Source organism: Sphaeramia orbicularis, chromosome 18 (genome assembly GCF_902148855.1).
Source record: "Sphaeramia orbicularis chromosome 18, fSphaOr1.1, whole genome shotgun sequence".
Classification (NCBI taxonomy): Eukaryota; Metazoa; Chordata; class Actinopteri; order Kurtiformes; family Apogonidae; genus Sphaeramia; species Sphaeramia orbicularis.
Window position 1 is genome coordinate 31,539,492 of NC_043974.1, and position 25,605 is coordinate 31,565,096.

General features: G+C 38.9%; 1 protein-coding gene across 1 annotated transcript in view; it reads left to right on the plus strand.

The window, feature by feature from the left end:
- LOC115438332 (phospholipid-transporting ATPase ABCA1) overlaps positions 1-25,605 on the plus strand; it is a 419,337-nt gene that overhangs the window by 327,851 nt on the left and 65,881 nt on the right. The window contains exons 40-44 of the mRNA XM_030161907.1: positions 10,047-10,170; positions 11,151-11,280; positions 11,819-11,939; positions 19,940-20,002; positions 23,825-23,931. Coding sequence (XP_030017767.1) covers positions 10,047-10,170; positions 11,151-11,280; positions 11,819-11,939; positions 19,940-20,002; positions 23,825-23,931 — 545 coding nt within the window. The remainder of the gene's footprint in view (positions 1-10,046; positions 10,171-11,150; positions 11,281-11,818; positions 11,940-19,939; positions 20,003-23,824; positions 23,932-25,605) is intronic.

Here is a 25,605-nt window from a genome sequence, read left to right on the forward strand (position 1 = left end):
AGATAAAGATAGATTGGTAGGTAAGTAGGTAGGGACAGGTTGGGGAAGCAAAATTTACAATGAACATTTAGTTGTTTTTTCTCAGTAGGCACTACGTCAATTGTTTTGAAACCAAACATATATTGATGTCATAATCATACCTAACACTATTATCCATACCTTTTCAGAAACTTTTGCCCATATGAGTAATCAGGAAAGCAAACGTCAAAGAGTGTGTGATTTGCTGAACGCACTCGTCACACCAAAGGAGATTTCAAAAATAGTTGGAGTGTCCATAAAGACTGTTTATAATGTAAAGAAAAGAATGACTATGAGCAAAACTATTACCAGAAAGTCTGGAAGATACTGTTAAAGAAGAATGGGAGAAGTGGTCACCCGAATATTTGAGGAACACTTGCGCAAGTTTCAGGAAGCGTGTGAAGGCAGTTATTGAGAAAGAAGGAGGACACATAGAATAAAAACATTTTCTATTATGTACATTTTCTTGTGGCAAATAAATTCTCATGACTTTCAATAAACTAATTGGTCATACACTGTCTTCAATCCATGCCTCAAAATATTGTAAATTTTGCTTCCCCACCCTGTAAATAGGGAGGGAGGTAGGTAGGTAGGTAGGTAGGTAGGTAGGTAGGTAGGTAGGTAGGTAGATAGATAGATAGATAGATAGATAGATAGATAGATAGATAGATAGATAGATAGATAGATAGATAGATAGATAGATAGAGCTGCAACCGATTAATCGACTCAAAGTGATCCAAAAAAATCATTCAACCACAATTCTCCTGAATCAAAGCTTTGTTTCCTTCATTTCTCTGCTGTTAAACATTGGTTCCACTGTTGTGTTTCACACAGACACTTATTGTGACGCACAAAGAAGCTTCAATTCAGGAAAACTTCAGTAGAATATCTCCCTTCAATCAATTCGAGTCGATTAATTGAATCAGAACTTTTTGCATTGACTTCAAGCACCTAGTCAATTAATCGGTTGCAGCTCTAATAGATAGATAGCTAGACAACTATACTTTGGTAAATCTCTTAATCCTTAAACTGGTCAAAGACCTGGCAGGTCAACATCAATCAGTGCCACTTGCCAAATGTTACAACACCCAGATTCAAGATGAATATAAAACATTCAGAGCAGAGATTTTCAGAAAATCTCAATTGTAGATGTAACAGTGCCTTGGTTTCCCCCATTTAAGCACAGAAGTGGATCCTATACATGACAGCTGATTCCTCCACTTTTTGTCGTCTTTTTCCAACTCCTCAGCGGTAGCGTTCGTTAAACAGCGTCGCTCAAAGGTAAAGCTACAGGCTGTGTTCTGTTCACAGCCTCCGAACGCAGGGTGGATCTGGATTCCTTTTGGGCATAGCACAGTTGTTTTTTTGGTTTTTTTTTTTCCAATGGGGGAGGAAAGTGGAGTTGGAGAGTAACAGACTCTGTGCCCCAGTTTTGTCTTGAGACCAATGGGAGATTTTTTCCCCCCTCAGGACTGTCCAGCTCCCTGCGGATTGCATCAATCCCAGCCCTGCCTTGTATGCTCAAAGCACAGTCTGAGTCAATACCTCCACCACGTGCCATTCACAGATAACCACAGGCACGTATAGATTTTCTGGGATAAACCTACAGGTGTGGCAACGTGACCAGGTAGTCGACCGCATGCATTGTGTTCATGCCAGCGGCTTTAAGTGACAGGATGTCTGAGAAAAGAAAAAGCATTTTATTTCTAACAAAAGCTGCAGTTTATTAGATTAGATTGAGCCTCCCTATGAGACCAAAAATCTAGGATGCATAAATATCGACAAACAGAAAACACAAACAACATAACGTCAGTATCATCAGTATTACTGGAATATGATTTCAGAATATGATTTTTTAACAACAATAATAATAATAATAATAATAATAATAATAATACTAATACTGTACTGTTGGCGGTAAAAAAGATTAGTGGCATTTGAGTGTGGTTTCCAAGTCCGTGTCTGACTTTTCCTTCCCGTATGACAGAAGTCGTCTTCTTTTAGGTGCGAGTTCCTCATTTCGTCTCGTCTTTTTTTTGTCTCCTTTTCAGAATCACCCCGCTCTCTGTCACGTTCTGTCTCCTCCGTGTTTGTTTGTGTTGCCTTCATGCAAATTTCCTGCCTGCATCTGTGTGGAAGAAAACAAAGCGCCGTCCAAGTCGCTCAAAAAAAAAAAAAAAAGTGATTTGCGACACAACAAAACAAATGATGGAGAATAATAGGAAATGACAGATGTTTTTCCTCTTGTCCCATGACATATTTCACCCTATCACAGAGCCCTAATTTAGAATAGTTGGATACAGTTTGTGAGTTCTGTGAAGTCTTTTTTTCTGTCTTCAGTTTCAGTCACACCAACGTTATCTGATTCAACTTCCCGCATCAACTGATTGATAGCTGCCTTGTCTTTCCATAGCAAATGCAATTCCACCACCCCACCCCGCATAAAAAAAAAACCTCTGAATAAGATCTAACTAGTCTGTTTGAGCAATATATTGTGTCTCTCTGCTCTCATTGTGATTCGCGGCGTTATGAATGAAGCCCTGCAGTGGGAATAAGCACTGGTAGCGATATGGGTCAGATAAGCCGCTCGCATACTATACCACCTTCAAAACCATTTGAAGATGATTTATGGGCATATAGCACAAACGTAAGGGGGAAAATTGTCCAGCATTTCATCATCCCCGACTAAGAGCCTCTTAGATCTCCTTGATGAACACCCAGTCAAGAGGGAGGTGTTATTTCACGAATCGATCTCAAATTAGGTCTCGCCTCCTTCGCATTCTCCTGCCAGACAAAGCGGCCGCATTCAGCCAAGGTCACTCAGCTCTTGTTTATGTATGTGACTTTCTTTACGTCTGTGTAAGCTTTTTCTCAATGCCCATGACACGTACAGTGCCTTTAGCTAGTCCCAAAACATGACACATTTGCATTCTGCCTTCGCTTTTGTTCGCCAACGAATAGAAATAATTACGCCTCCTGCAGGCCCAAATTGCTCTTCTATCATAAATCTTGGACACTTTTCAAAACGCTTTATTGACTTGAGTCGTCATGTTTCGTGTTGAGGAATACATTTCTCACAGTGTCGCTCATCTCCACTTTATTCTTAGCCAGAGATTGTGATTGCAATTTATTTTACCCTTTGGTCTTCAAGCAAATGTGTAAATGCAGATAAAAGGAGTGATGAATTATTGTTGAACCCTTTTCCAGACATCTGAAGCTTTCCTGTGACATCTTGATCAATGAAGCCTTTTCATCGTCTTCTCATATCTGCCCGAGAGAAACTAGGCCAGTGACCACCTACTCACGCTCAAAAAAAAAAAGAAGCATCTCACATATGCATATGCACACTTTTGATCTTGGTTTTTTTCTTGCTGCAAAGATAGAGGATGTTCTTAGATTTTTTTATTCTCTTTTACCTGGGTGCCGTCAATCGGAATTACTTGAGGAAAATATCTTTGTGTGGCATTTAAATGGGCTTTTTAATCGCTGATAGTAACATATGGCTGCTCTTCCGCTGCTTACTCAGTGAAACTAATAAATCACAGCACAATTACACACATCCATGAATAAATTCAGTGACAATAATGTGGAAATCAGGAAATCTTGCACTCAGCTCTAACAAAATGAGCCGCCACCTCCGCTCCACCAACTATTTGCTTAAGCGCGCCCCAAAAAATACTGAGATGATGCATTTATAGTCTCTCTCCATGTATGCTAGAGCTTTGAAGACTGTGCTGCAATGAAGCAGTATACATAATGCATGAACCTGCTTTTGAACACCACGCCGCGCCAAATGTAGTAATATTTTGTCGTCTCTCTTTTTCCTGGCTCTCACCAGTCCGTGACATACAGTACTTCCTCCGTTATTCCCCCTCCTCATGCTCCAGTCCATTACAACCTTGTCCATTTAATTAATTATCGCTTTTCTGCCCAACTCGGCGGCCGTTCAGTTGTAGCCTCAGGGATGAGGAAGAGAGAATGGGACAGTAAAGAAATTTTTGGGAGGAAAGGCGAGTTGTAGCCAGGAAATACCCTGTCAAGATAAGACTAGCTTTTTATGTATGCCTTATGAATCAGTGAAACAAAGTGCTTTGGTTTTGCCTTTGTCTGTATCTGTCTTTTTTTCTTGTATACAGTGTAACATCAAAGAAAAGAAGCTGATAGCAGCAGAGGCAGGACTCAGTTACTGTAACTTCAGTAAAAATGGCTGTACACAGTGTAAAAATACTGCAAGCAAAAGTATAAAACTGACTTGCATACTGTTTAGTAGTGATGTAGTTGTCAAGATTTTTTGTCATCTCGGTCTCGACACGGACTCAGCTCATTTGGTCTCAGTCTTGTCTTGGTCTGGACTCTCTTTGGTCTCGGTCTTGATGGGATTTGTACAAATACTGCATCATCTTAGAATAGTATCATTATTCACTATGCACCCTCTTCAAGACATAAGGACAATATAATAGACAAGATAAAATGAATTTTATTTAAATAGTCATGACACTTTACAGCAATACCTTTTACTCTCCAATTGATATGAGTAATCATGGCATGTCGATTCTAACTCTAGTCTAGTCTATTCTAATTCCATTTATGTCCGTGGTCTGCATATAATGGAGAATTGTGGCATCATCGTGTTTTTTTTGTTTTTTTTTTAATAAATGGAAGTGACCATATTTGGACAAAAGTGGAAGAGCTTATGAAGTCAGGACAGTAGAAAACTTCATTAGGCACTGTGTAATAAAGTCACTTTATCTCCTGTCAGTGGAACCTGTCAATGATTACCACAGTGGAGCTGTCTGTCAGGAAAAAAAAAAGCTTTATTAAAGGGGTCATATTTTGCTAAACCCACTTTTATGAGTCTTTGGTACATTTATTTGTGTATTCGGACCCTAATAGTTCCAAAAGTTTGAATTTGAACCCTCCAGGTGCTGCAAAGCTCTCTTTATATTCATTTTGGCAAAAATCAAGTGGATTTCCACAACCCGGTTTAATTCCTGCTTAATTTGTTACGTCTGTAACTAGTTATGTCATAACATTTGCACATATAAGGTCAAGACTTCTGACCAACATTTCCCCGAGTACGCCATAATTGTTTGTCAGCAGCAGCGGTTGTAGTCCATACTGAAAATTAGAGCTGCAACTGATTAATCGATTAGGTGCTTGAAGCGAATGCAAAAATTCACGATTCGATTAATCGACTCGAATTGATTGAAGGGAAATATTCTATTGCAGTTTTCCTGAACTGAAGCTTCTTTGTGCATCACAGTAAGCGTCCGTGTGAAACACAACAGTGGAACCAATGTTTAACAGCAGAGAAATGAAGGAAACAAAGCTTTGATTCAGGAGAATTGTGGTTGAATGCTTTTTTTTTTAATCACTTTGAGTTGATTAATTGGTTGCAGCTCTACTGAAAATATGTCCAAACTTCAAGCAGATTACCTAAAATGTTCTATAGTTGGTTGAACAGGATAGAGCAGCACAGTCAACAACCTGGAGGGGGCGGGGCATGAAGTGGCTCGTGTATTTAAAGGGCCAGCAAAGCATTTACAGCTCATGTAGACGAGAGGGAAATGTTTTAAAATACATAATTCCATTTAAAAAGCAAAATATCACTCCTTTAAATAAACAGCAACTTTGAAAGTCCGACTTGGCAGGTGACCATGCTGCCAATTTCAGCTGTCAGTCAAACCCTGTCAAGGCAGACGTTGAAGCTAAATAGACACGATGTCTGTTTAACAAAGTAAAGACGGACCGCATTCCTTCCTTGAGGGTCCAAATAAAACTGATGAGACTAAAATGACTCCTGGATGTAATGTTTTTATAGATATGTTCAGTGTAATTCTTTCAGAGCCAAGATTCTTTGGAGCGCTGTCTAGTGGCCGTCAGTGGTATTACAACTTACACATGCTTCCACTTTGGCTTCATTTTGGAGCCGATATAACATTATTCATTATTTATCATTATATGTATTCATTATTTATCCTACTAATGGCCCATTATATTTATGTTTTAATGCTCTGCAGTTACTCTCTGTTGCTGGTCTAAAGATTTTCAACCCTCTGCTACAATTTCATTTCCCCTCAGCCTCTGTCTGCACTGATAATTATGCACCAAAAACTCTGCAGACAGTTCTGTGCTTTCTCTAAGACTGCTAATGTCTAAATGTTACAATGACAAAGCAAATTGTAGGGGCCCCTCCCCACAACCTCCAGGAACCTAAGAGGAAAACCCTGGTGTGGTGTAAAATGCCAGACGTTTGTGCTGCCTTTGGGTGTTGGCACCAAAGAAATGCCAAGCTCAAAAAACAGGGGATGACTCTTCACAGATGTGGGTTTATTTTAGACCATTTTACTGTGACAAGTTTCAGGCGGTATTGTCATAATGTTACTCTCCTGATACTAAGTTAAGCTACTGTATCCTGCTTTTTTTTTATATATATATATATATATATATATATATATATATATATATATATATATATATATATATTTTTTTTTTTTTTTTTTTTTTTTTTTTTTTTTTTTTAACATATATGTAGATGCTGAAGATTACATTCATCAATCATCATTCTTTTCATAATTTTAAACAACATTAGATCAGGTTTGAGCAAAGGACTGAATGTTGACAACACTTCTGCCAAACAGATGAACCTTTCACCACCAAGTGTGGATGATAACATCTTGGATGCATGTTTATTATTACCAGCCTTGATCAGTTTAATCAGCTGTCTTTCAGAAAATACATTAATGTTTTATCATTTTAATGTGGTTATGACGTTGATTCTGTAAGTTTGATAGTCATTTGTTATTATAGCAAACAAAATGAAGTAAGGTTTGATCCAGATGAGACCACCACTAATTAAAGGACCATGATTTTGTCTGGTTGATCTGAGTTGTGATCTGTTGAAGGTTTTGTGGGTCTACAAGTATTTGTCTACCTTTAGTAACAATTTAAAGGAGTTATATTTTGCTATTTTTTTTTTTACCCCTGCCAAGGAGGTTATGTTTTTGCCGGCGTTCTTTGTCTGTCTGTCTGTCTGTCTGTCTGTCTGTCTGTCTGTCTGTCTGTCTGTCTGTCTGTGTGCAAGATAACTCAAAAAGTTATGGACGGATTTGGATGAAAATTTCAGGAAATGTTGATACTGGCACAAGGAACAAATGATTAAATTTGGTGGTGATGTGTGTGTGTGTGTGTGTGTGTGGGGGGGGGGGGGGGGGTGAGGTTGCGGGGGGGGGGAGGGGGCACTGATCTGCCTTGGTGGAGGTCTGCGCTCTCCAAGTGCTTTTCTAGAAAAGGCAGCACAGACCTCCACCAGGGCAGATCAGTGGGCCCCCGTGGCCCCCCCACCACATCCTGATCACCACCAAAATTTGATCATTTGCTCCTTGTGCCACTATCAACATTTCCTGACATTTTCATCCAAATCCGGGGCACTGATTTGCCTTGGCAGAGGTCTGCGCTCTCCGAGTGCTTCTAGTTTATAAATGGAATTATGCATTTTAAAACATTTCCCTGTGGTCTACATAAACTGTAAATGCTATGCTTGGGTCTGAATTCTTCATTAATTCAACTCCACAGGTCCATCTTCACTCCTATTTCTGAGTAATGACGCGAGAGGTCATTTTGAGCACTGGCCCTTTATATGCAAATGAGCCACTTCATGCCCCACCCCCTCCAGGTTGTTGGTTGTGCTGCTCTGTTCCGTTCAACCAACTACTGAACATGTTAAGAAATCGGCTCAAAGTTCTGACATATTTTCAGTTTTTACTACAACCGCTGCTGCTGATAAACAATTATGGCGTACTCAGAGAAATGTTGGTCAGAAGTCTTGACCTTATATGTGCAAATGCTGTGACGTAACTAGTTATAACATGTAACAAACTGAGAAGGAATGAAAACAGGTTGTAGAAATCCACTTGATTTTTGCCAAAATGAATATAAAGATGACTTTGCAGCACCTGGAGGGTTCAAATACAAACTTTATGAACTATTAGGGTCCAAATACACAAATAAATGTACCAAAGACTAATAAAAGTGGGTTTAGCAAAATATGACCCCTTCAAATGAATATACCTGAACAAAAGTCTGGCTTACAGAATAAGCATAAATATTTACATTATCCCTGGTCCTCCTTCTATTAGTGCATTATCACTTCGTCCGTCATCCTCAATAACCTCTGAGCTCCAAGTATAAACTGAGAATGGCATGTTTTCATTAAGATATGCATCATTTTAATGTATTTTCTTGTGTTAGGATTTAGTCATATCAGTACCACAACATGCCTGCTCGTGAGCACATGTTCTACCAAAACAAATGATCTCTCCATGGTTAAGACTGGTTCAACACAATAACTATGACTGTTATTTATGTGAACGGAGGGTCTGAAATTGGAGCAAATATGCCATGAAAAATGCCTTAAAAAAATCATAAATTCAGCTTCATCAAACTTGCAGATACACTGTGTCTTTAGTGATTTTTAGTGTATTTTAGCATACATTTTGAGAATTTCAATGTATTTATTGTGTATTTTGATGTATTGTTTTGCATATTGGTGTGTAGCTGTAGAATACGTATGAGGCCCAATGAGGACTGTTATTTGCATGAGTGGAAGGTCTGAACTTTGACCAAATATGCCTCATCTTAAAAAAAGTCATAAATTTGGCTTCATCAAACCTGCAGATACATAGTTTCTGTGTTTAGTGTATTTTTTGTGCATTTTATTGTATTTTTTTTGTGAATTTCAATGTATTTATAATGTATTTTTGTGTGTGTGTGGGGGGGGGGTTGTTTTTTGTTTTTTTGTGGGTGTATAATAACTATGAGGCCTTTATGTTGGGCTGTTATTTACGTGAATGGAAGGTCTGAACTTTGACCAAAGACACCTTGAAAAATGCCTAAAAAAGTCATAAATTTGGCTTCATCAAACCTGCAGATAAACTTTTTGTGTGTTTTGTGTATTTTTTATTTATTTATTTATTTTACATTTTTGTGTGTGCTAGTGTATAATAACTATGAGGCCTTTATGTTGGGCTGTTATTTACGTGAATGGAAGGTCTGAACTTTGACCAGAGAGGCCTTGAACAATATCTAAAAAAGTTATAAATTTGGCTTTGTCAAACCTGCAGATAAACTTTTTGTGTGTTTAGTGTATTGTTTTGAGTATTATAGTGTCTTTCTTGTGAGTTTCAGAATCAGCTTTATTGGCCAAGTATGTGAATATATACAAGGAATTTGGCTTCGGTTTTTACATTGCTCACAACATACAGTTTCGACATGAACCCAGAACAACATGTGGACCTAGACACAATATAGACAAACAGTCCACAATGGGTTGAGATTTACAGTGTATGTATATATTGTGTATTTTAGGTTTTTTGTGTGTATGTGGGTATATAATAACTATGAGGCCTTTATGTTGGGCTTTTATTTACGTGAATGGTAGGTCTGAACTTTGACCAAAGAGGCCTCGAACAATATTTGAAAAAGTCAGAAATTTGCTTCATCAAATCTGTAGATAAACTTTTTGTGTATTTCGTGTATTATTTAGTGTATTTTTTTTTGTGCATTTTAGTGTCTTTCTTGTGATTTCAATGTATATATTGTGTATTTTAGTGTATTTTTTTGTGTATGTTAGTGTATAATACCTATGAGGCCTTTATGTTGGGCTGTTATTTACGTGATTGGAAGGTCTGAACTTTGACCAAAGAGGCCTTGAATAATATCTAAAAAAGTCAGACATTTTCCTTCATCAAACTTGCAGATACCTAGAGCACCACATCAACAACACAGCTGAACTGAAACGCACTTTGCACCCTTGTAGGCCTGTAAAGCACAGCATTGTGTGCAGATACAATGCAAAGGTACAAGGATATTTGTTGAGTATCTTGAGTTTTATTCGGGTGCTGTGCGGAGCTCTTGCCTAATGCCGACTTAACACATCCCTCCGCTTAATCCCCAGTCAGTGCTGAGATATCCCGAGCTGTCACATGCTGCTAATTTGCGTGTTGTATTCTTGTGCGTTTATTCAACAGAACATCACCCGTGTCAATGACATAGTGAAGCAGACGCTGCTCATTTTCCCACATTTCTGTCTGGGCAGAGGCCTAATTGACATGGCCAAGAACCAGGCGATGGCTACACTGTTCAGCAGTTTTGGTAAGTAACGGCCAGCATAATTCATACCACAATGTAAGTAATTCATGAGGAAAAAATACCCGTCTTAATATTTAATTTCATCCCCTATTATCTATGTGTCTTCAAAGCTAAGTTTTTTAATAGCACGTTTCCTTTAAAGCAGTAATTTACTCACTTGACCGTCAGCATAATTCCCAGACCTCCACCTATGTTATATTTAGACCGGAGAAGAGGGTAAACCATTCCAGAGGTGGATCTGGGGTTGAGAAGGCCATCAAGAGTCCAAAGAGGCACATCAAAGCGGAAGAGGAGTCTTATCTGTGGAGAGATGGAGCAGGAAATAGTGGTTTGAGGAATTATTTGCAGCGGTGGTGGAAAGCAGGAAGAGAAAAGCAATCACAACTTAAAAGGGCTGGTGTGGAGAGGGGCTATTTACCGGAGAATGAGACTGAAAGCACTTTCGTTTTTCTTGTCTCCTTACCACCACCCTCGGGCTCAAGGGTTGTAGACACTGAGAGACGGAGGGAGAAGAAAAGAGAACTGGAAACGATAAGAGCAGGAGGCTGTCAGAGGTTTACTTACGCATTCATTAGCCAAAACAGGCTTCAACTTGAAAAGTACAGGATATCAGCGATTTCCTCATATGACATAGGTGACAGCTGCTTTATTGCATTTTTTTTTTTTTTTTTTAGGCTAAGTGACATTTTAAAATGTTGGCTTTCACCAGTGAAAATGTCTCAAAAACACTTCAAAGAGCTGACAGATCCCCACTCCCCTCTAACTTTTATATTTGGCTGTCCATGAAAGAAAACACACATCTGGTAATTCCTTTTTGTTTTGATCTCAGTCCTCGTAAACCGTCCTCCAAGGTTGTAGATAAGAGCGAGAAATTAACATGAAGTGACATTCAGGGATGTACTTCTATACCTATCTTCTCCGATTTGTTTATTCCGGTACTTTCTGTTCATTCTGGGGTTTTTTTTTTCTGTCTTTTCCATCAGGGGAAGATCGTTTTCAAGACCCGCTCAGCTGGGACATGGTGGGAAAAAACCTGTGTGCGATGTCCATCCAGGGAGGTGTCATGTTCGCTGTCACAATCCTCATCCAGTATAAGTTCTTCTGCAAACCGAGGTGCCAGCAGCTGTCAACAACTTTTACTTCAAAGTGAATGAATTGAAAGCTGAAAACATTTTATAAACCCCTTAATTCCCTTGTCAGTCTCATCTTTTATCTCATTTTAGGCACTCTTCTCTCTGATGTAGTCATGATTCACTGTTCCTTTCATTTGCATCATTTTTTTCTGCTCTCTCCATCTGGTTTTTGACATAAGAAAAGCATTTTCATCCAGCAGTTCTTTCAGTGAGATAAACCTTTCCCATTCTTCCCCATTTTAATTACTAATATACCACAGATCCACTTCATATAAAACATCTGTTGCACTGTGAATTTGTTGGGCAGAAGTAAAGCGGGTAGCTCTGCCAAAGTGTTTACTTACTGCAAATGCAGGGTTGTCATGGAAACTAATGCCTGTGGCTTCTACTATTTATGAAAATTGCAGAGATTGTTTCACTCAGCCTAAACTTTGACCAACATAATTTGTCATGTGAGTTCATGTTAATTTTAATGAAGGGTGTTATGCCAACTGTGGTCAACTCTCTCTCTCTGCCAGGCTTATTTCAGGGAAATCATTATCTGCAGAGGAAGAGGATGTCGACGTTGCCCGGGAACGTGAACGGGTATATAACGGCAAAGCCCAGAGCGATCTTCTGAGGATCTGTGACTTGACTAAGGTAAGACAGTCACAGGAAGACTTCTGGCTTCTCCGTCTCTATGACAATATTCCTTCTCCTACTTTGTCATTAATCATTTCTTATTGTTCAATAATCGATCATTTCCTTTTTATGGTCTTTTCATTTTTTAATGCAAAGAGAAATAACAGCTCTTTCAGTTCCAGTACCCCACACAGAGGGCTCATAATAGATTATAAATAGGTTGTTACCCCGGTTTACATTAATAAAACATTATAAAGAAGTTGCAGAGAGTTTTTACATTCATTTGGGCTGCACACTCACCCCTTTATCAGTCATCATATTAAACCGTTTACTCATGAGTTATCATTTATAAGCTACAAAAGGCTTATTATAGTGTTCTACAGTAGCTTAGACACAGACTTTAACAGCTCCAACAAGACAGCAAGTAATGACTGAGGCCACAGTGGGGGCTCTAGCTTTTAAACTGTGAATGCCTTAACCCTTTCATGCATGATGTCCACACAGTTTAAGCACACTTTCCAAAGGGTTATAAAGGCAGTATTCTGCAAACCACATGGGGGTAGTCTCTGTAGACCCTAAGGAATACGATGCAAAAAAGTATCACCTTAGTTGTAGCTCCTGAGACCCAGCTATGGGTCAAGAGTTTCACAGCTTTATAAAAAAAAATGTAATAAAAAAAAAAAAAAAACACAGTCCACCACAAAGGGCATTCCATGAAAATTAAAAAAAAATGCATCTGAAAAAATTGTTGCATCAAGATGTTTCCAATATAAGCAATTATTTAATTAAAAAAAGCCAAAAACTTGTACTTTCCTGGGTCTCAGGAGGTTAAATATTTTCTGAATAAAACCATATTTTTAAACAATTCAAAATACATTTCAACTTTTGCCTAATTTTGAGCAATAAAATCAATCTAAAAATATATATATATATACTTTTTTTTTCATAATTCATGCATGAAAGAGTTAAGAAAAACAGGAAAAAGATACATTCAGAGTCATATTCCATCACAATTAGAATAAATGTCTAAAAATTTCGAACTATCTTAACATAGTAAACAACACAACACACACAAATAGGTGACAAATGCCACTTTAACCAACTTACAGCATTGCTTCTTGTCATGTTTGAGAGGGGATTCACCAGCTGTGTGACTGTCATTGTTCAGACCATGAGGTGACTTAGAGAATGTGGTTGAACTGGAAGTTACCGAAAGAACAATCAGCAGGAAAGGTAAGCAATGTCCAAAAAAAAACCCAAACCGACAAAACTAAAGTCAAAAAGTGCCAATTTCTGATTTCAGACTGAAAATTTTGACTAAATAGTTAAAGTAAATGCCACACCATTATTGTAAGGTGCAGAACACATTAGCACTGTTGCCTCACCACGAGACAGGTTAATTGGTGGCTCTAAATTATCTAGATGTGAATGTGGGTGATGGACCGTGACCTGTCCAGGGTGCACCACTGCTCTGCCCAGCCGAAGATAAATGAATGAAAATAAGCAGCAGGGCACTGTTGGGTCTAATGTGGAGCCAATGTTTTTTCAATATTTAACAGTTAAAACATTTTAAATTAAATTGCAAAAGAGGGTTCGTTGCTATGCCAGACCAAGGCTGGGTTATGTTTTCGTCTTGTTCATCTTGTCTCTCAGTATTTCAACACTGTGTCAGAATTTTTCAATTTTTGTACAAACCTTCACTCGGATGCAAATAATGAACTGATTAACCCATAAAGACCCACTGCTTCTTTTTTATGGCAGTTTCCAAATGAATTTTTCTCTATTTCATAAGCGATTTATTATCCCCTGTATTTTGTATTTTGTCAGTGAAATTCAGGTATTTTCCTATATTTAAGTTACTGTTCATGTAGATGTTCATAAAAACTCAGACTAAAGTTGAGGCTTATTTTATCAAAAACAGAGGAAACTGAGGAAAAGGTGACTTTTTCAGCAAAGATATCAATAACTGAACATAAAACAAGTGTCTCCATCCACTGTCACTGATTAAACTCCATGGGTTTTACTGGTGAATCAATGTTGTAGAAGATGACAGTGTTTCCATGTTCACTACCGAGCCTCTGAACGTCCAAATGGGTCATATCTGATGGCCATGAAAAGATGATAAACTGTATTTTACACCAATTATTTCCATGTATTGATAGGATTAATTGAACAACAGTTATGAAACATTTTAGATCAGATAGTTATGGTCACCGGTGGCTGTTTGGGTCTTTATGGGTTGAAATGTCAAGGTCCTATTGATCTCATAAAACACATTTTATCATGAATTTATACAGTAAATGTGACAAAATTGTCAATTTGTCACATTTACAAAAGTGTCAGTTCAGCCATTTCTTTTAATTCGTGTATCCTTCACTTATGGATGTAAACTCACCTGGAGTGGTAGCTGGTTGCGTCGTTGGTAGTGATGTTGTTGCTTCTAAATGCATGTAGGTGGGTGAGATTTATTTTTTTTCCTCATCTTACACCTGTGTTATTCAGTATACCAGGAAATAGAAAAAGACAGGTTGCGAGTCTGCAGCTGTGAACATTCACAAACATCATAGGTGGGCTTTAGAACCAAACGCTGCTGTTCTAGAGGCTCATAGGTCTGTGCTCCTGTGCAGCGCTGGCCCTCCCTTCTTTGTGGTAGGTGAAGTTAAACATGCTGGGACATTGTGCGCCTCGCCACCTCCGAGATTAACGCATCATCCGTCTGCAGATGTTCCCTCCCCGCCGGAGGCTCGACAGCAGGAAGTGTCACCCCACCAACTCGTGTTACAGTTCCACCACCAACAGCTGGACCGTCTCACAGCCTTTTGCTTCTTACCGCTCCTGGTCTTCTCACTGTAACTCTCACTTGTCTTTCACTTGTTGCTCACAAACACATTTGTGCTTCACATTTCATCAGGTAATTACCGCAGAAGTGCTGGGGAAAACAGCTGGATTGAGTAATCTATTATTAAAGGTTAAAAGGTATGAATAGTTGTGGGACTGACTGTATTCCTAGTTCACATTCTCTTCAATGAGCAGCTTAGCAGTTGCTCTGTGTGTTTCATGGCTGACATGGTTCTCTGTAATGAGACATACTAAGCCATCAGCACACAAAAACAGCAGCTCCGTGGCAGAAGGCATCAGGATTCTTCCTGCAGTGCCCTCATTGACTCCCACCACAGCTGTGCCCCATCCATTTGGGGTGTAGATAACAAATTGATCAATGAGCGCATGGCTTTGGTGGCCACGCACCGCAGGCTGGGCCCTGTCATAAATCTTAGCATGCCTCTGAAGCGATCGACAGGCTATCAATCATCTGTCAGATTCACGCTCCTCCCTATCCTCTTCCTGCTGCTCTAAATGGGAACGCTTTGGAATGTGCCCCACCTGCTAGCCTCCACTTAGCTACTGCATTAGCGTCAGTACTGTAATCGATGGAGACTGTAATAGAAGTTTGTCCAACTGTGAGCATTTTCAAGGCCCGGTGCTGTCAGTTTTACCTTCCAGTCACTCGCTAAGCTGACAGAGAAACATTTAAAAGAAGTGGTGGCAGCTGTTTAAATGTATAAGACTAATGACTAATGAGTGCATTTGTATGGGCATAGAACTTTTAGGAATACAATCTGAACCAAGGTAGACGCTAAAGATGACCTTACACTCTTCCAGTAGGGCAAGAGGTCTACAAAGGTGTGTGTTCTGGTATTTCAGAATGGCAGCTTGTGTTTGTTGGAAGTTTAAATCCCATTGCAGCTCGTCATTTTCACAAAATTGTGTTTGTGTCATGTCTTACAACCTTAGGTCTAGCAATCAGAGATCAAAGCCTGTGTTTTTCAACCTGAATCTATGTTTTAAGGGTGCAAATCAGAAGGTTCTTCAGAGTTTATTCTCTCAGCTGTCTTATCTGATCAAATGTGGGCCTTGCTTATCATGACAGCCGCTGTGGTGCTTGAGTCAGAGGGGAATTATGCTTTAATTGCCTTCCTCCATCTATGTATCTGGCGCTTTGATGTAGCATTAGCACTGCAAACTATCACTAAAAAGTGGTATATGTAATCCAAGTTGATAAGTACTGAGTGGGGCTGTCACATGGCACTGAAAGAAAGATGGATCTGTGCAACTCCCGCTTTTATCAAATGCTTTTACTGTCTCAGCTCTGCAATAAATGCAGTGTCATTGTGTGTCATGCTCCAAGTGGCAGTTCTAAATTCACGTTTGCCTCGTAGCATTCTGAATACAGCTGGGACTGCTGGGTATTCAGCGCACAGGAAATGTATCCTTCATACTGAGAAACATGTCCTTCCACTTCCTGTTTTAATGAACGTTCTCTGCTTCAATCTCTGTCACTTACATACAAGCTCTCAAAAACTTCAGCTTTAAAATAGCCGGAAAAAAAACAGCCATCCTGTATAACTCAAAGGGATGCAGTTGTCCTTGGCTGTGAATACTAAATGTCTTAACTGTCACACTCAACAACAACAACAACAAAGGCCTTGTCTTGTTCTTCCTGTGCCAGAGCAAGAAAACAGCACTTTCAACAAAAATATAGATCTACGTGTGAAAAAAACCTCATGTGGTAGTATTATTATTACTATTATCCAGTCCTGGTTTAAACTGTTTTCATGTTAGGCACAGCTGAATACAAATGTTCCTGAGGATAGTTAGTGGGGGATGTTGATGCAGCCGAAACAGTTTTCAACCACAAAATATCACCCAAATCATTTTCCCAGCGTTGCCATGTGGTCTTTGCAAAATTCTTTTGTGTTAGTTAAAGGTAGATAAAGGTTAAAGGTCAACTGGCTTTAGTATCCTGTAGGGAAATTCAGCCTCTGCACTTTACACATCCTAATATACACAGTACCTAGCATTAGCATTTAGTACATTAGGAGCAGTCAGCTGCAAAAAAACAAATTCAGATCTTCATTAGCACCATGTTCAGGGGCATTGACAGGAGAATTAACCTATAGTTGCGGGGAAAAAATTATTAGACCACCTTTGTTTTCTTCAGTTTCTTGTTCATTTTAATGCCTGGTACAACTAAAGGTACATTTGTTTGGACAAATATAATGATAACAGCAAAAATAGCTCATAAGAGCTTAATTTCAGAGCTGATATCTATCCATTTTCCATGGTTTTCTTGATAATAACCAAAATCACTTCAATATCTGACACTGTACTGACAAAAACAGTGTTTTTAGGGGTTCCATGTTTTCTTTTCTGTCAGTTTTAGTCACATGATACACACAGGAGTTAGTACTTGATTGCATAACTATTGTTTTTGATGACTTTTGATGGTTTAATAATTTTTTTCCGCAAATATGGCGAATCCCAATTCACCCCTTGGCCCTCCCCCTTACCCCTCCCCCTTTGTTTTCTGCATACACGTGAAGGGGTAGTGTTGTCCAGATTCTCAATTAGACAGAGGGGAAGGGCTAAGGCGGAGGGCTGTTCAGACCTCGAAATGGAGATTTTCCAGGACCACACTACGAACGGAGGGGTAGGAGAAATTTACCCATAATTTTGTTCAAATCATTGGCAAGATGGAGGTAAACACTGCCAAAAAGTGCAGCAGTGTTATGAAAGAAACACACAAATGTACGTATTTTCTTTGTAAACAATTTAATCATTTGATTGACTGTTTAATATTGTTTCAGTGTGTCATAGATTGCATTTCTGTGGTTTATAGTTGATAGCTGCAAAAAGATGAGCAAGGCCCATGCAACAGAGATGGTTACAGCTTGGTGAATACTTTCAGAAACAAAGTTGTTGTATCTGTTAATAGTGGCATTGGTGACTGCTGATGACGTAACAGGTCGCAAAGGGTTGTCCCATTTCATAGGGGAATGTCTCAACCCCTAACCCTTACAGCTCCGTTTCAAGGGGTAGTGCCAAGTGCAAGGGCCAAGGGTTAGGGGTTAGGGAGAGGGCTAAGGAGTGAATTGGGATTGGGCCAATTTATGTACCTGTTTTTTTTTTTTTAAGGTGCGAGAGACTTTGGTGACCAAATTTTCTTCAAATCTGTAAAATCTCAGTCATAGCCTAAGTATCACAAATCTGTCTTTCTGTGATTACTCACCTGAATCTCTTGCATTACAGTGAAAAATTTTGAAGTGCCATCCACCATAAACAAACCCGTTTACATTCAGAGCTGGGTGGGAACTCGGGCACCTTCGGAATTTTTTGTCGCGACATGCATTGTGGGAAACGGAGGCTCGCATTGCCACTGCAGGCGTGAAGATGCCTGAGTTCCCTCCTGGCTCTGAATGTAAACACACGGGTTTGTTTATGGTGGATGGCACTTCGAAATTGTTCAACGTAATGCACCCGCAGTAATCTCCCGCACCGTTAATGGCGGGTAAAACTGGAGGAACCTTCTTGCTGTTAGCTGAAAGTGCTAACCACTACGCTACCACTGTGCTGCCCTATGTGTTGCTGCTGTGTTTCAATATTTCACTGGGTCTTTTTTTTTAAAAACTGATTTCATAGTTGTTGATCCATCATAGTAAGAATGAAAGAAGCCAACAATGTTCCCAGACACTTAGTGATGATAACTTTAGTAATTCTTTTGCTTTCCATCTTTTTAAAGCTAGAAGTGACCTAATTTGGACAAGAAGGTAGAACATGTGAAACCAAGCTAATGCTAAATTACTGATAAAAACCACTAACGAATTTCAGCTACAGTCCATAATGCAGTACTAAAGGAATCCTACCATAAACAAATGGTTGTCAATTATTTATTTTTTTAAATCTCATTTGCAATCAATTACACAGGGATATTTGTCAATTTTTCATGTGCAGAAAATCACTTTAATGTAAGATTTACATAACAAATTCCTTTAACATTCTGTTTGTGTAACTTCACCATAACTACAGTAGAGCTCTGTAAACAAAACTCTCAAAGTCCATCTCAGAGCTGTCAATCACACCTGTCAATCAGCACCCACACAGCACACATCTAAACCTTCTTTTAGCTCTAAAATTGGATTAATGAAGACGTAATGTACAAAAGGATCACCTGTACACCAATTAGAGGAACTAAATATAACAAATGAGACTGGAATGAGTTCTGGAGAAAACATACTGATGTATTTGAAGCGGGAAGTTGGCATTTATTCAATGGAAATAAGTTGGATCCAGCGTACAGCCATCAGTGGTATTATACTTTCAGATGCTTATGCATTATCTTAAATTTCAAGTCATGGTTGAGGCATGAGTGTGAGCTATAGGTCAGAATGTGACCTTCACACAACGTTCTTGGAGCCTCACGATAGGAGTAAATGGATATAACTTTGACCTTAATATGTTTTTTGCAACTTGTTGACTTAAAACTACTCACATTTTCTGGCTCTATCCATAGTCATATCAACAGGATGAAGTATTTTTTTTCCAGCTGAGTCTTAGACCGACTGAATCTAAGAGCTGCAAAGTTACTGAGACTTTTCACCCAATTTGGTTTCCCGGTGTGTAATAAGAATCTCAGCCTAACGGGGTTCGTGGTGTAGTTTTAGTCTTGTTATTGACTTGTTGAGTAAGTTTTCAGCAAAACAGAATTTTCGTTTCTGGCTTCACACTTCGATTTGGCTTAAAATACTGGACAACTCAGGAGTTTGTTGGAGGTTATGAAGGGTGTAGAAGTTGTACTCAGACCGACAGGAGACCGATTTGCTCCTGAATGTGGTCACTCTGGAAGTCACAAATACTAATGTTCACATCTTCTCTTCTCTCCCCTGTAGAAATGCCTCCATTCTTTTTTTTTTTGGTACCTTTTCCCATCTGGCGCTCTCTAAATGTTGCAAATGATCCCTTCTTGTTAAAATTAGTTTCCTTCACCTTCTCCGTCTCCCACTCTCTCCTTGGGTTTCCACCTGCTCCCTCTGTCTCACCTCTTCCCTGCTGCTTTGGTCTACCGCTCCATATTTTCTCATGCCATCCCCTCTGCTATCTTTTTCACCGTCTGCTCTCCTCTCTGCCTTTTTTTCTGCCTTTCTCTCTCTTTCCTGATCCATTTTATTGTCTGTTCCCTGCAGGTATACCCTCGGAAGAGCACCCCTGCTGTGGACAGGCTCTGTGTGGGCGTACCTGCCGCAGAGGTGAGCCAAATGCTGCTGAATCACACAGGAACCTTTACAAGCTCAAATTCTCTTTTCTTTTAACAAGTCACCGGACTTTCTTGCACAGATATGCACCGCCATAAAATTTGCACATCCAAAAGTTTGAATATTAATGATAATATTTGCAAAATATTAGGACATGAACAGCAAGGAGATAAGTTTTTCTGCGGGGGTTTGGTTTAGAATGCGCCGTCATTTCTCGAAACATTTCGATCTGCCTTTGGCTCAGTTTTGTCGTTTGCCAAGTTGAATCAAAATGCCTTCTAAACACTGTATACAGAAGGCATTAAGAGGAACAGTAATCTCCTTATCAGGCTTGTGTTCTGCCATTATAGCACTGCCAAGCATGTGAGTGCTAAAAAAACAACAGCAGTAAGTCTGCAGAGGAACATTACTTTATTACTGTAACACTTTAGTTGAGTGAACTTGTAAGTTAGCACTGTGTGATTAAATTAACCAAATGTAACCAAATGTTTACCTATTTTGAGACAAAGAAACACTTGCAACATTGATCTACTGTCAGTTTCGAATCATTACAGGAAGGTATACATCAGGCTTTCCAATTGCACACACACTGTACTGCTGCAAACTTGATTTAAAACATAATCTTCAATGCTGACAGGCAATCGTGCTCTGTGAGCTTTGCACTGGTATCCATCCTCCCTGTCACTGTTTACTCAAAGCCCAATGTAAATGCCAGTGGAATATTGTGATTCACAGGGCTCTGCTGATCACACACTGCATTTCCATGCATTTACATCCAGCTTAGCTCGTCTTCCATGCATCCGCAAGTGCAGGTCACAAACAAGCAGGGATCAATGAATGACAGAAATCAAATATTTATGTCCGAGCCGGAGCACCTAAGGCGGGTCACATGTCTGCGGCTCTCTGCAGAGACGGCGTCCTGCCTTGTGCCCTCAGGACACGAGGGGAAAAGTCAGCAACATAAGAAGGAAAAGAGAAGGAGAAGATATTTGTTGTAACAATTTACAGAAAAAGTATGAAATGCTGTTGGAAGCTGTCAAGGTTTTTGAGTATTTGTTGCTTTGTATCTGCAGTATTTATTTAGTGGCTGTTGTTTGTGCTGTAGAATGAGGGCATTTTTTTGTTTGTTTGTTTGTTTTTTTAGTGAAATACTGCGGTAACACAAACTCATACACTCAATTCACAAATTCTATCAAAGAGTAATTTCATCACAGGGTACCTACACTGAACAATATGAGGGTCTGAAAGAGTTAGTCCATGTTTTTTTTTATACTATTGGGAACAAGGCAAAAACTATGTAACCACCTACTTATTGGTTTAAGTGTCAGCTATATTTAGACTATTTTCACAATTTTATCTTGCCCTCACCTCGATCTTTCTAATGTGACACTGAAGCCCCAAAGCGTCGTTCAAAACTTGTGACTTTATTTGGGGAAGATAAAGCATAAGTAATTTGTGTTTGGATTTATTATAATGTCATGATGCATATGCAATTGTATTTAATTTATGTCTGAGTAAAAGATACAATGCATTTTATTTGTGATTTATGTTAAAAGTGGAGTTAGAATAAGCAAATGTGAATGCTAAGATTGTTTGTATTAAGATAATTACATTCCCCATGAGGTTTAGCATTACCCATGAAGCTTAGGAATTTTCATGGAAGTAAGTTGATGTATGCCGTGAGTTGAGAAAGTTGTATGTGTTTTTAAGTTGCCACAGTAAATAGGAATGGGTCTTTTTAAACCCAGAGTCTTTCTTAGTTATTTTTGGATGTAATTTGGATAATTACAACAAAACTACCAGACTCACTTGACAAACACAGCCATTTTAACACAAACCACAGAATTACTGTTTTGATCTTTTATGTGACGTGAGGTGCATTTACATCCAACTGTTTTTCTTCACATTTTCAATTTATATATTAAAAACTTGAACAAGGCTAGAAGGGCAGATAAATACCTCTTGAATATATTAGTCACTGCCGCTTTAAAGTCTATAACCATCAGTTGGATGAAACCAGAACCTTCCTCATATAATATTTGGATTCAAAATGTTTGGGATATTTATCAAATGGAGCAAATCACATTCTCACTAAGACTTCAGAAAACCACCTTTACTAAAAGATCGGAACACATGTTACGTTTATTGCTGCAATAATAATATTTATTAGTGATGCAAAACCCCATGTTGAATATCACAATGCTGCCATCCTATGTCTGACTAGGAATTATACCTATAACCTTATTTTTGGAGTGGAAAATATCTATTTATTTGCTGTGATTGTTGTTATTTTCTTTAATTTCCATCCTATGTTGCCTATGGAGGTTTGTAAAAATACACATACAGCTGAGAAAAAGGAAAAGAAACCAATTGAACAGTATTTAAAAGTATACATTGTATTGTAGTGATAATAAAAATTAACTTACAAAAAAATAAGAACACAAATGCCAGAAATGTGAAAATACCTTGAAATATTGCGAACAACTTTTAATGCATAGGAGAGATGGAAAATGTGAATATGGTCACTGGAAACAGATTTAGTAAATAATGATGTTCCTCTGCATGTTTGGATCAATAAGGAGACTGCAACATCCCGTGATTTAATGCGATGGATGTAAATGCCAATAAAACGCCACCATATATCAAGATGTACAGAGAGAAATATTAGAAAAGCTTTGACAAACTGGCGAATTCTGAGAAGAAAGTGAATTGATGATGTGTGATCCAGTTCAGGAGTTCTGTTCAGGGGAAAAAGCTAAAGCCAGATTCAGATTTTATGTTTCTCACTGTAGTTTTAAACCATGCTGATGATTCTCAATATTCACATAACAGTATTGAATGGCAACTGGCATTAATTTGCATCTGATTTTCTGAATGTTTGGTGAAAATCTGGATAGAAATGGAGAGTTTACACACCTAAACTAACAAGAAGATTAAGTAAAACTTGCGTTTTAGGTAGTTCTATGAGGTGAAAGTACTGCTTTTTGTCAGCGATGTTGTACAATGGCCACATCCTGAAAATGTCTGCAAAAAATAACCTTTCATTGCAAAGTTCAGAATGACTTAAAATAGGAGGTAATGTGTCAAGTTTTTTTACATTAACACTGGCGTTGATCTGTTTCACTACAGATAAAATTTAGTGTATGTCATGTTTTAATCTACTGTAACATTTTAACCCTCTAACAATGGCGATCTCTCCGGTGCTACATTTTGCACTTTACAGCATTCAAATTACTGCAACTCCTGAACCGTTCGACAAAAGTTATCGACAAAAGCTTTCCGACACTCTATAAAACTTTATGGCAGCAACGTGGGACTCTATTACAAATAAAAAGGAACTGTTTCAGAGACTTCCACACAGGCTAAAAAATGCTTGGAAATAACAAAAAATATGAAGCCATAACATGTATACTGAATGTTCAAGACTAAAAAGCATATTTGAGCAGATGTAAAATAGTTGAAAGTTTATTCCTGCAAACTCAAAAAGTTTCATTATGGGCACATTTACAGTTGTTTCTGATAATAAATATGTTAAAAAGGTCAAGACTGTTTTTTTTTTTCTTTTTTTCCTAAAACACACTGTTTTAAGCATTTATTATGTAAAATAATGATAATTAATGGCCAGATATTGAAAGTTAAGTTCTTCCTGAAAACAAAGGTGCAAAAGAACTGGCAAAAAAAAAAAGACGTTTTCCGACACTTTTATTGCAAAGAAAACAATGAAGACACCTGGGCAGCCTGTTATAATGGCAGTCTTAAAAGGGTTAAATGGAGAGTAAACCCCCTAATGGATGCCTCCACCTTGGTCCTCCCCAGTGTTTCGGCTTGCTGGGAATCAACGGGGCTGGAAAAACCACCACATTCAAGATGCTGACAGGAGACATCCCAGTCTCCAGTGGAGAGGCCTTCCTAAACGGATACAGGTGAGGTGCTAACTCCCACTAGTGCACTGAGTAACTCATCATAATTAGCCACCCAAGATGGCTGCTCTGATGGGGATCGGGCCCAGGCTGTTTCTAGTTCACTTTTTTATGGTTCTCCGTCTCACAGCCTTTGTGTATCTTGCTGAGGTACTTTCCATATTCTGTATACATTCTGCTTTCTCTACATTTTCAACTATGCTTCTCTCATGTTTCCTCACTGCTATATTCTCAGAAATGCTGAAGAGCTTGCTCTCTTCTCACACATCTTGCACATAATTCATTCCATTTTACATCCTCGCCCTGTACCTTGCTCTGTTTTTTGGGTTTTTTTGTGTGTTTTTTTTTTTTTTTTTTTCATTTTCAGCCTTACAAAATCAGTCAAAGTAAATCTTTGTGCATGCCAAAGAAAAAAAAAAAAAAAACCTTGACACTAGCAATATGAAACTCCAGCGCTTGAGCAAATGGAGTAGTTGGCCCTCCTTATTTTTAGGAACAAACAGGAGCGTTACTTTGCTTCTGAATGCATCTGCGAGGCAGCACATCCGAGCAGGGTTCACTGTGGTTGGTTTTGTGTTACAGCGGTTGCTATAGTTGTTCATTTATACATCTGGTAATTGACTTTGTGTTCAACAAAGAAGGAGAGCTGAATAGAGCGAGGCCCAACACGGCAATGTTAATGTTGATTAATGTGGGTGAGAGCGATCAAAGAAAACTCCCAAAGACCTTTAGGGGAAACAAAAACTGAAAAGAGAGAAAAACAGATGTGAGTACGCCCACTCTTATGTTTTCAGCTCATTACGCTTTCTGTGCATCAGTGAGAAGAATGATCATCATCAGAGGAAGAAGAAGCAGCATCTTTTCAGCGGAAGTTTTTGCTCGACTGACAATGGTCTATCTTATCTGGTGATTGTGCGCTCACAAGGAATAGCTATTTATCACTGTGTTACTGCATAAAAGAGGAGCTCACCAGTTAAACGTCAAGGCTGCAGGACAAAGACATGACTGGAGAGGCAAACAAGGTCAGAATTGTATACTGACTGTCAATGGAAACTTGGAGGTATAAATGTATGCATATATCTACTTGTAGGGGGGTTGTAATTATTCATTGTGGATTTATTGATGACCTAGTGCTCGGGTAGTTGAGATAATGATGAGTTGTGGTGTTGTCATGGTTCATTGCACATGGGTTGGTCTCTTTGTGAAAGTGGACCAAATACACATTGAGCAATACTCAGTGGGTATCTGCACAATTTGAGGATTGGTTTTAAAGGCCTATATAAAGGCCCAAAAAAGGCCACCATTGTTAGTCCAGTGAATGGCATCATGCCACATCTATCACGTGAACAACGTCTCCGGGCACTGGGTATGGTGGAGGCCGGTTTGAGCTCCAGTGATATAGCCAGGCCTATGTATGGGCTGTTCCCAACCCACAATCACAAACCTGGTTGAACGCCACACCACCACAGGCTCTGTTGACGATAGACCGCGTCCAGGGAGAGAGAGAGTGACAACTCCCGACCAGGACCGCTACTGTTGTGACTTTGTGTTTGGCAGGTGCCATTTTCTTTTAAGTTTTTTTGTTTTGAAATTATTCTTGAAACTTTAGATTTTTGTTTCTGTATGCCAATATCCTAAACAAATGATTCATATGAAAAAATTCCAGTTTTTGGTTTC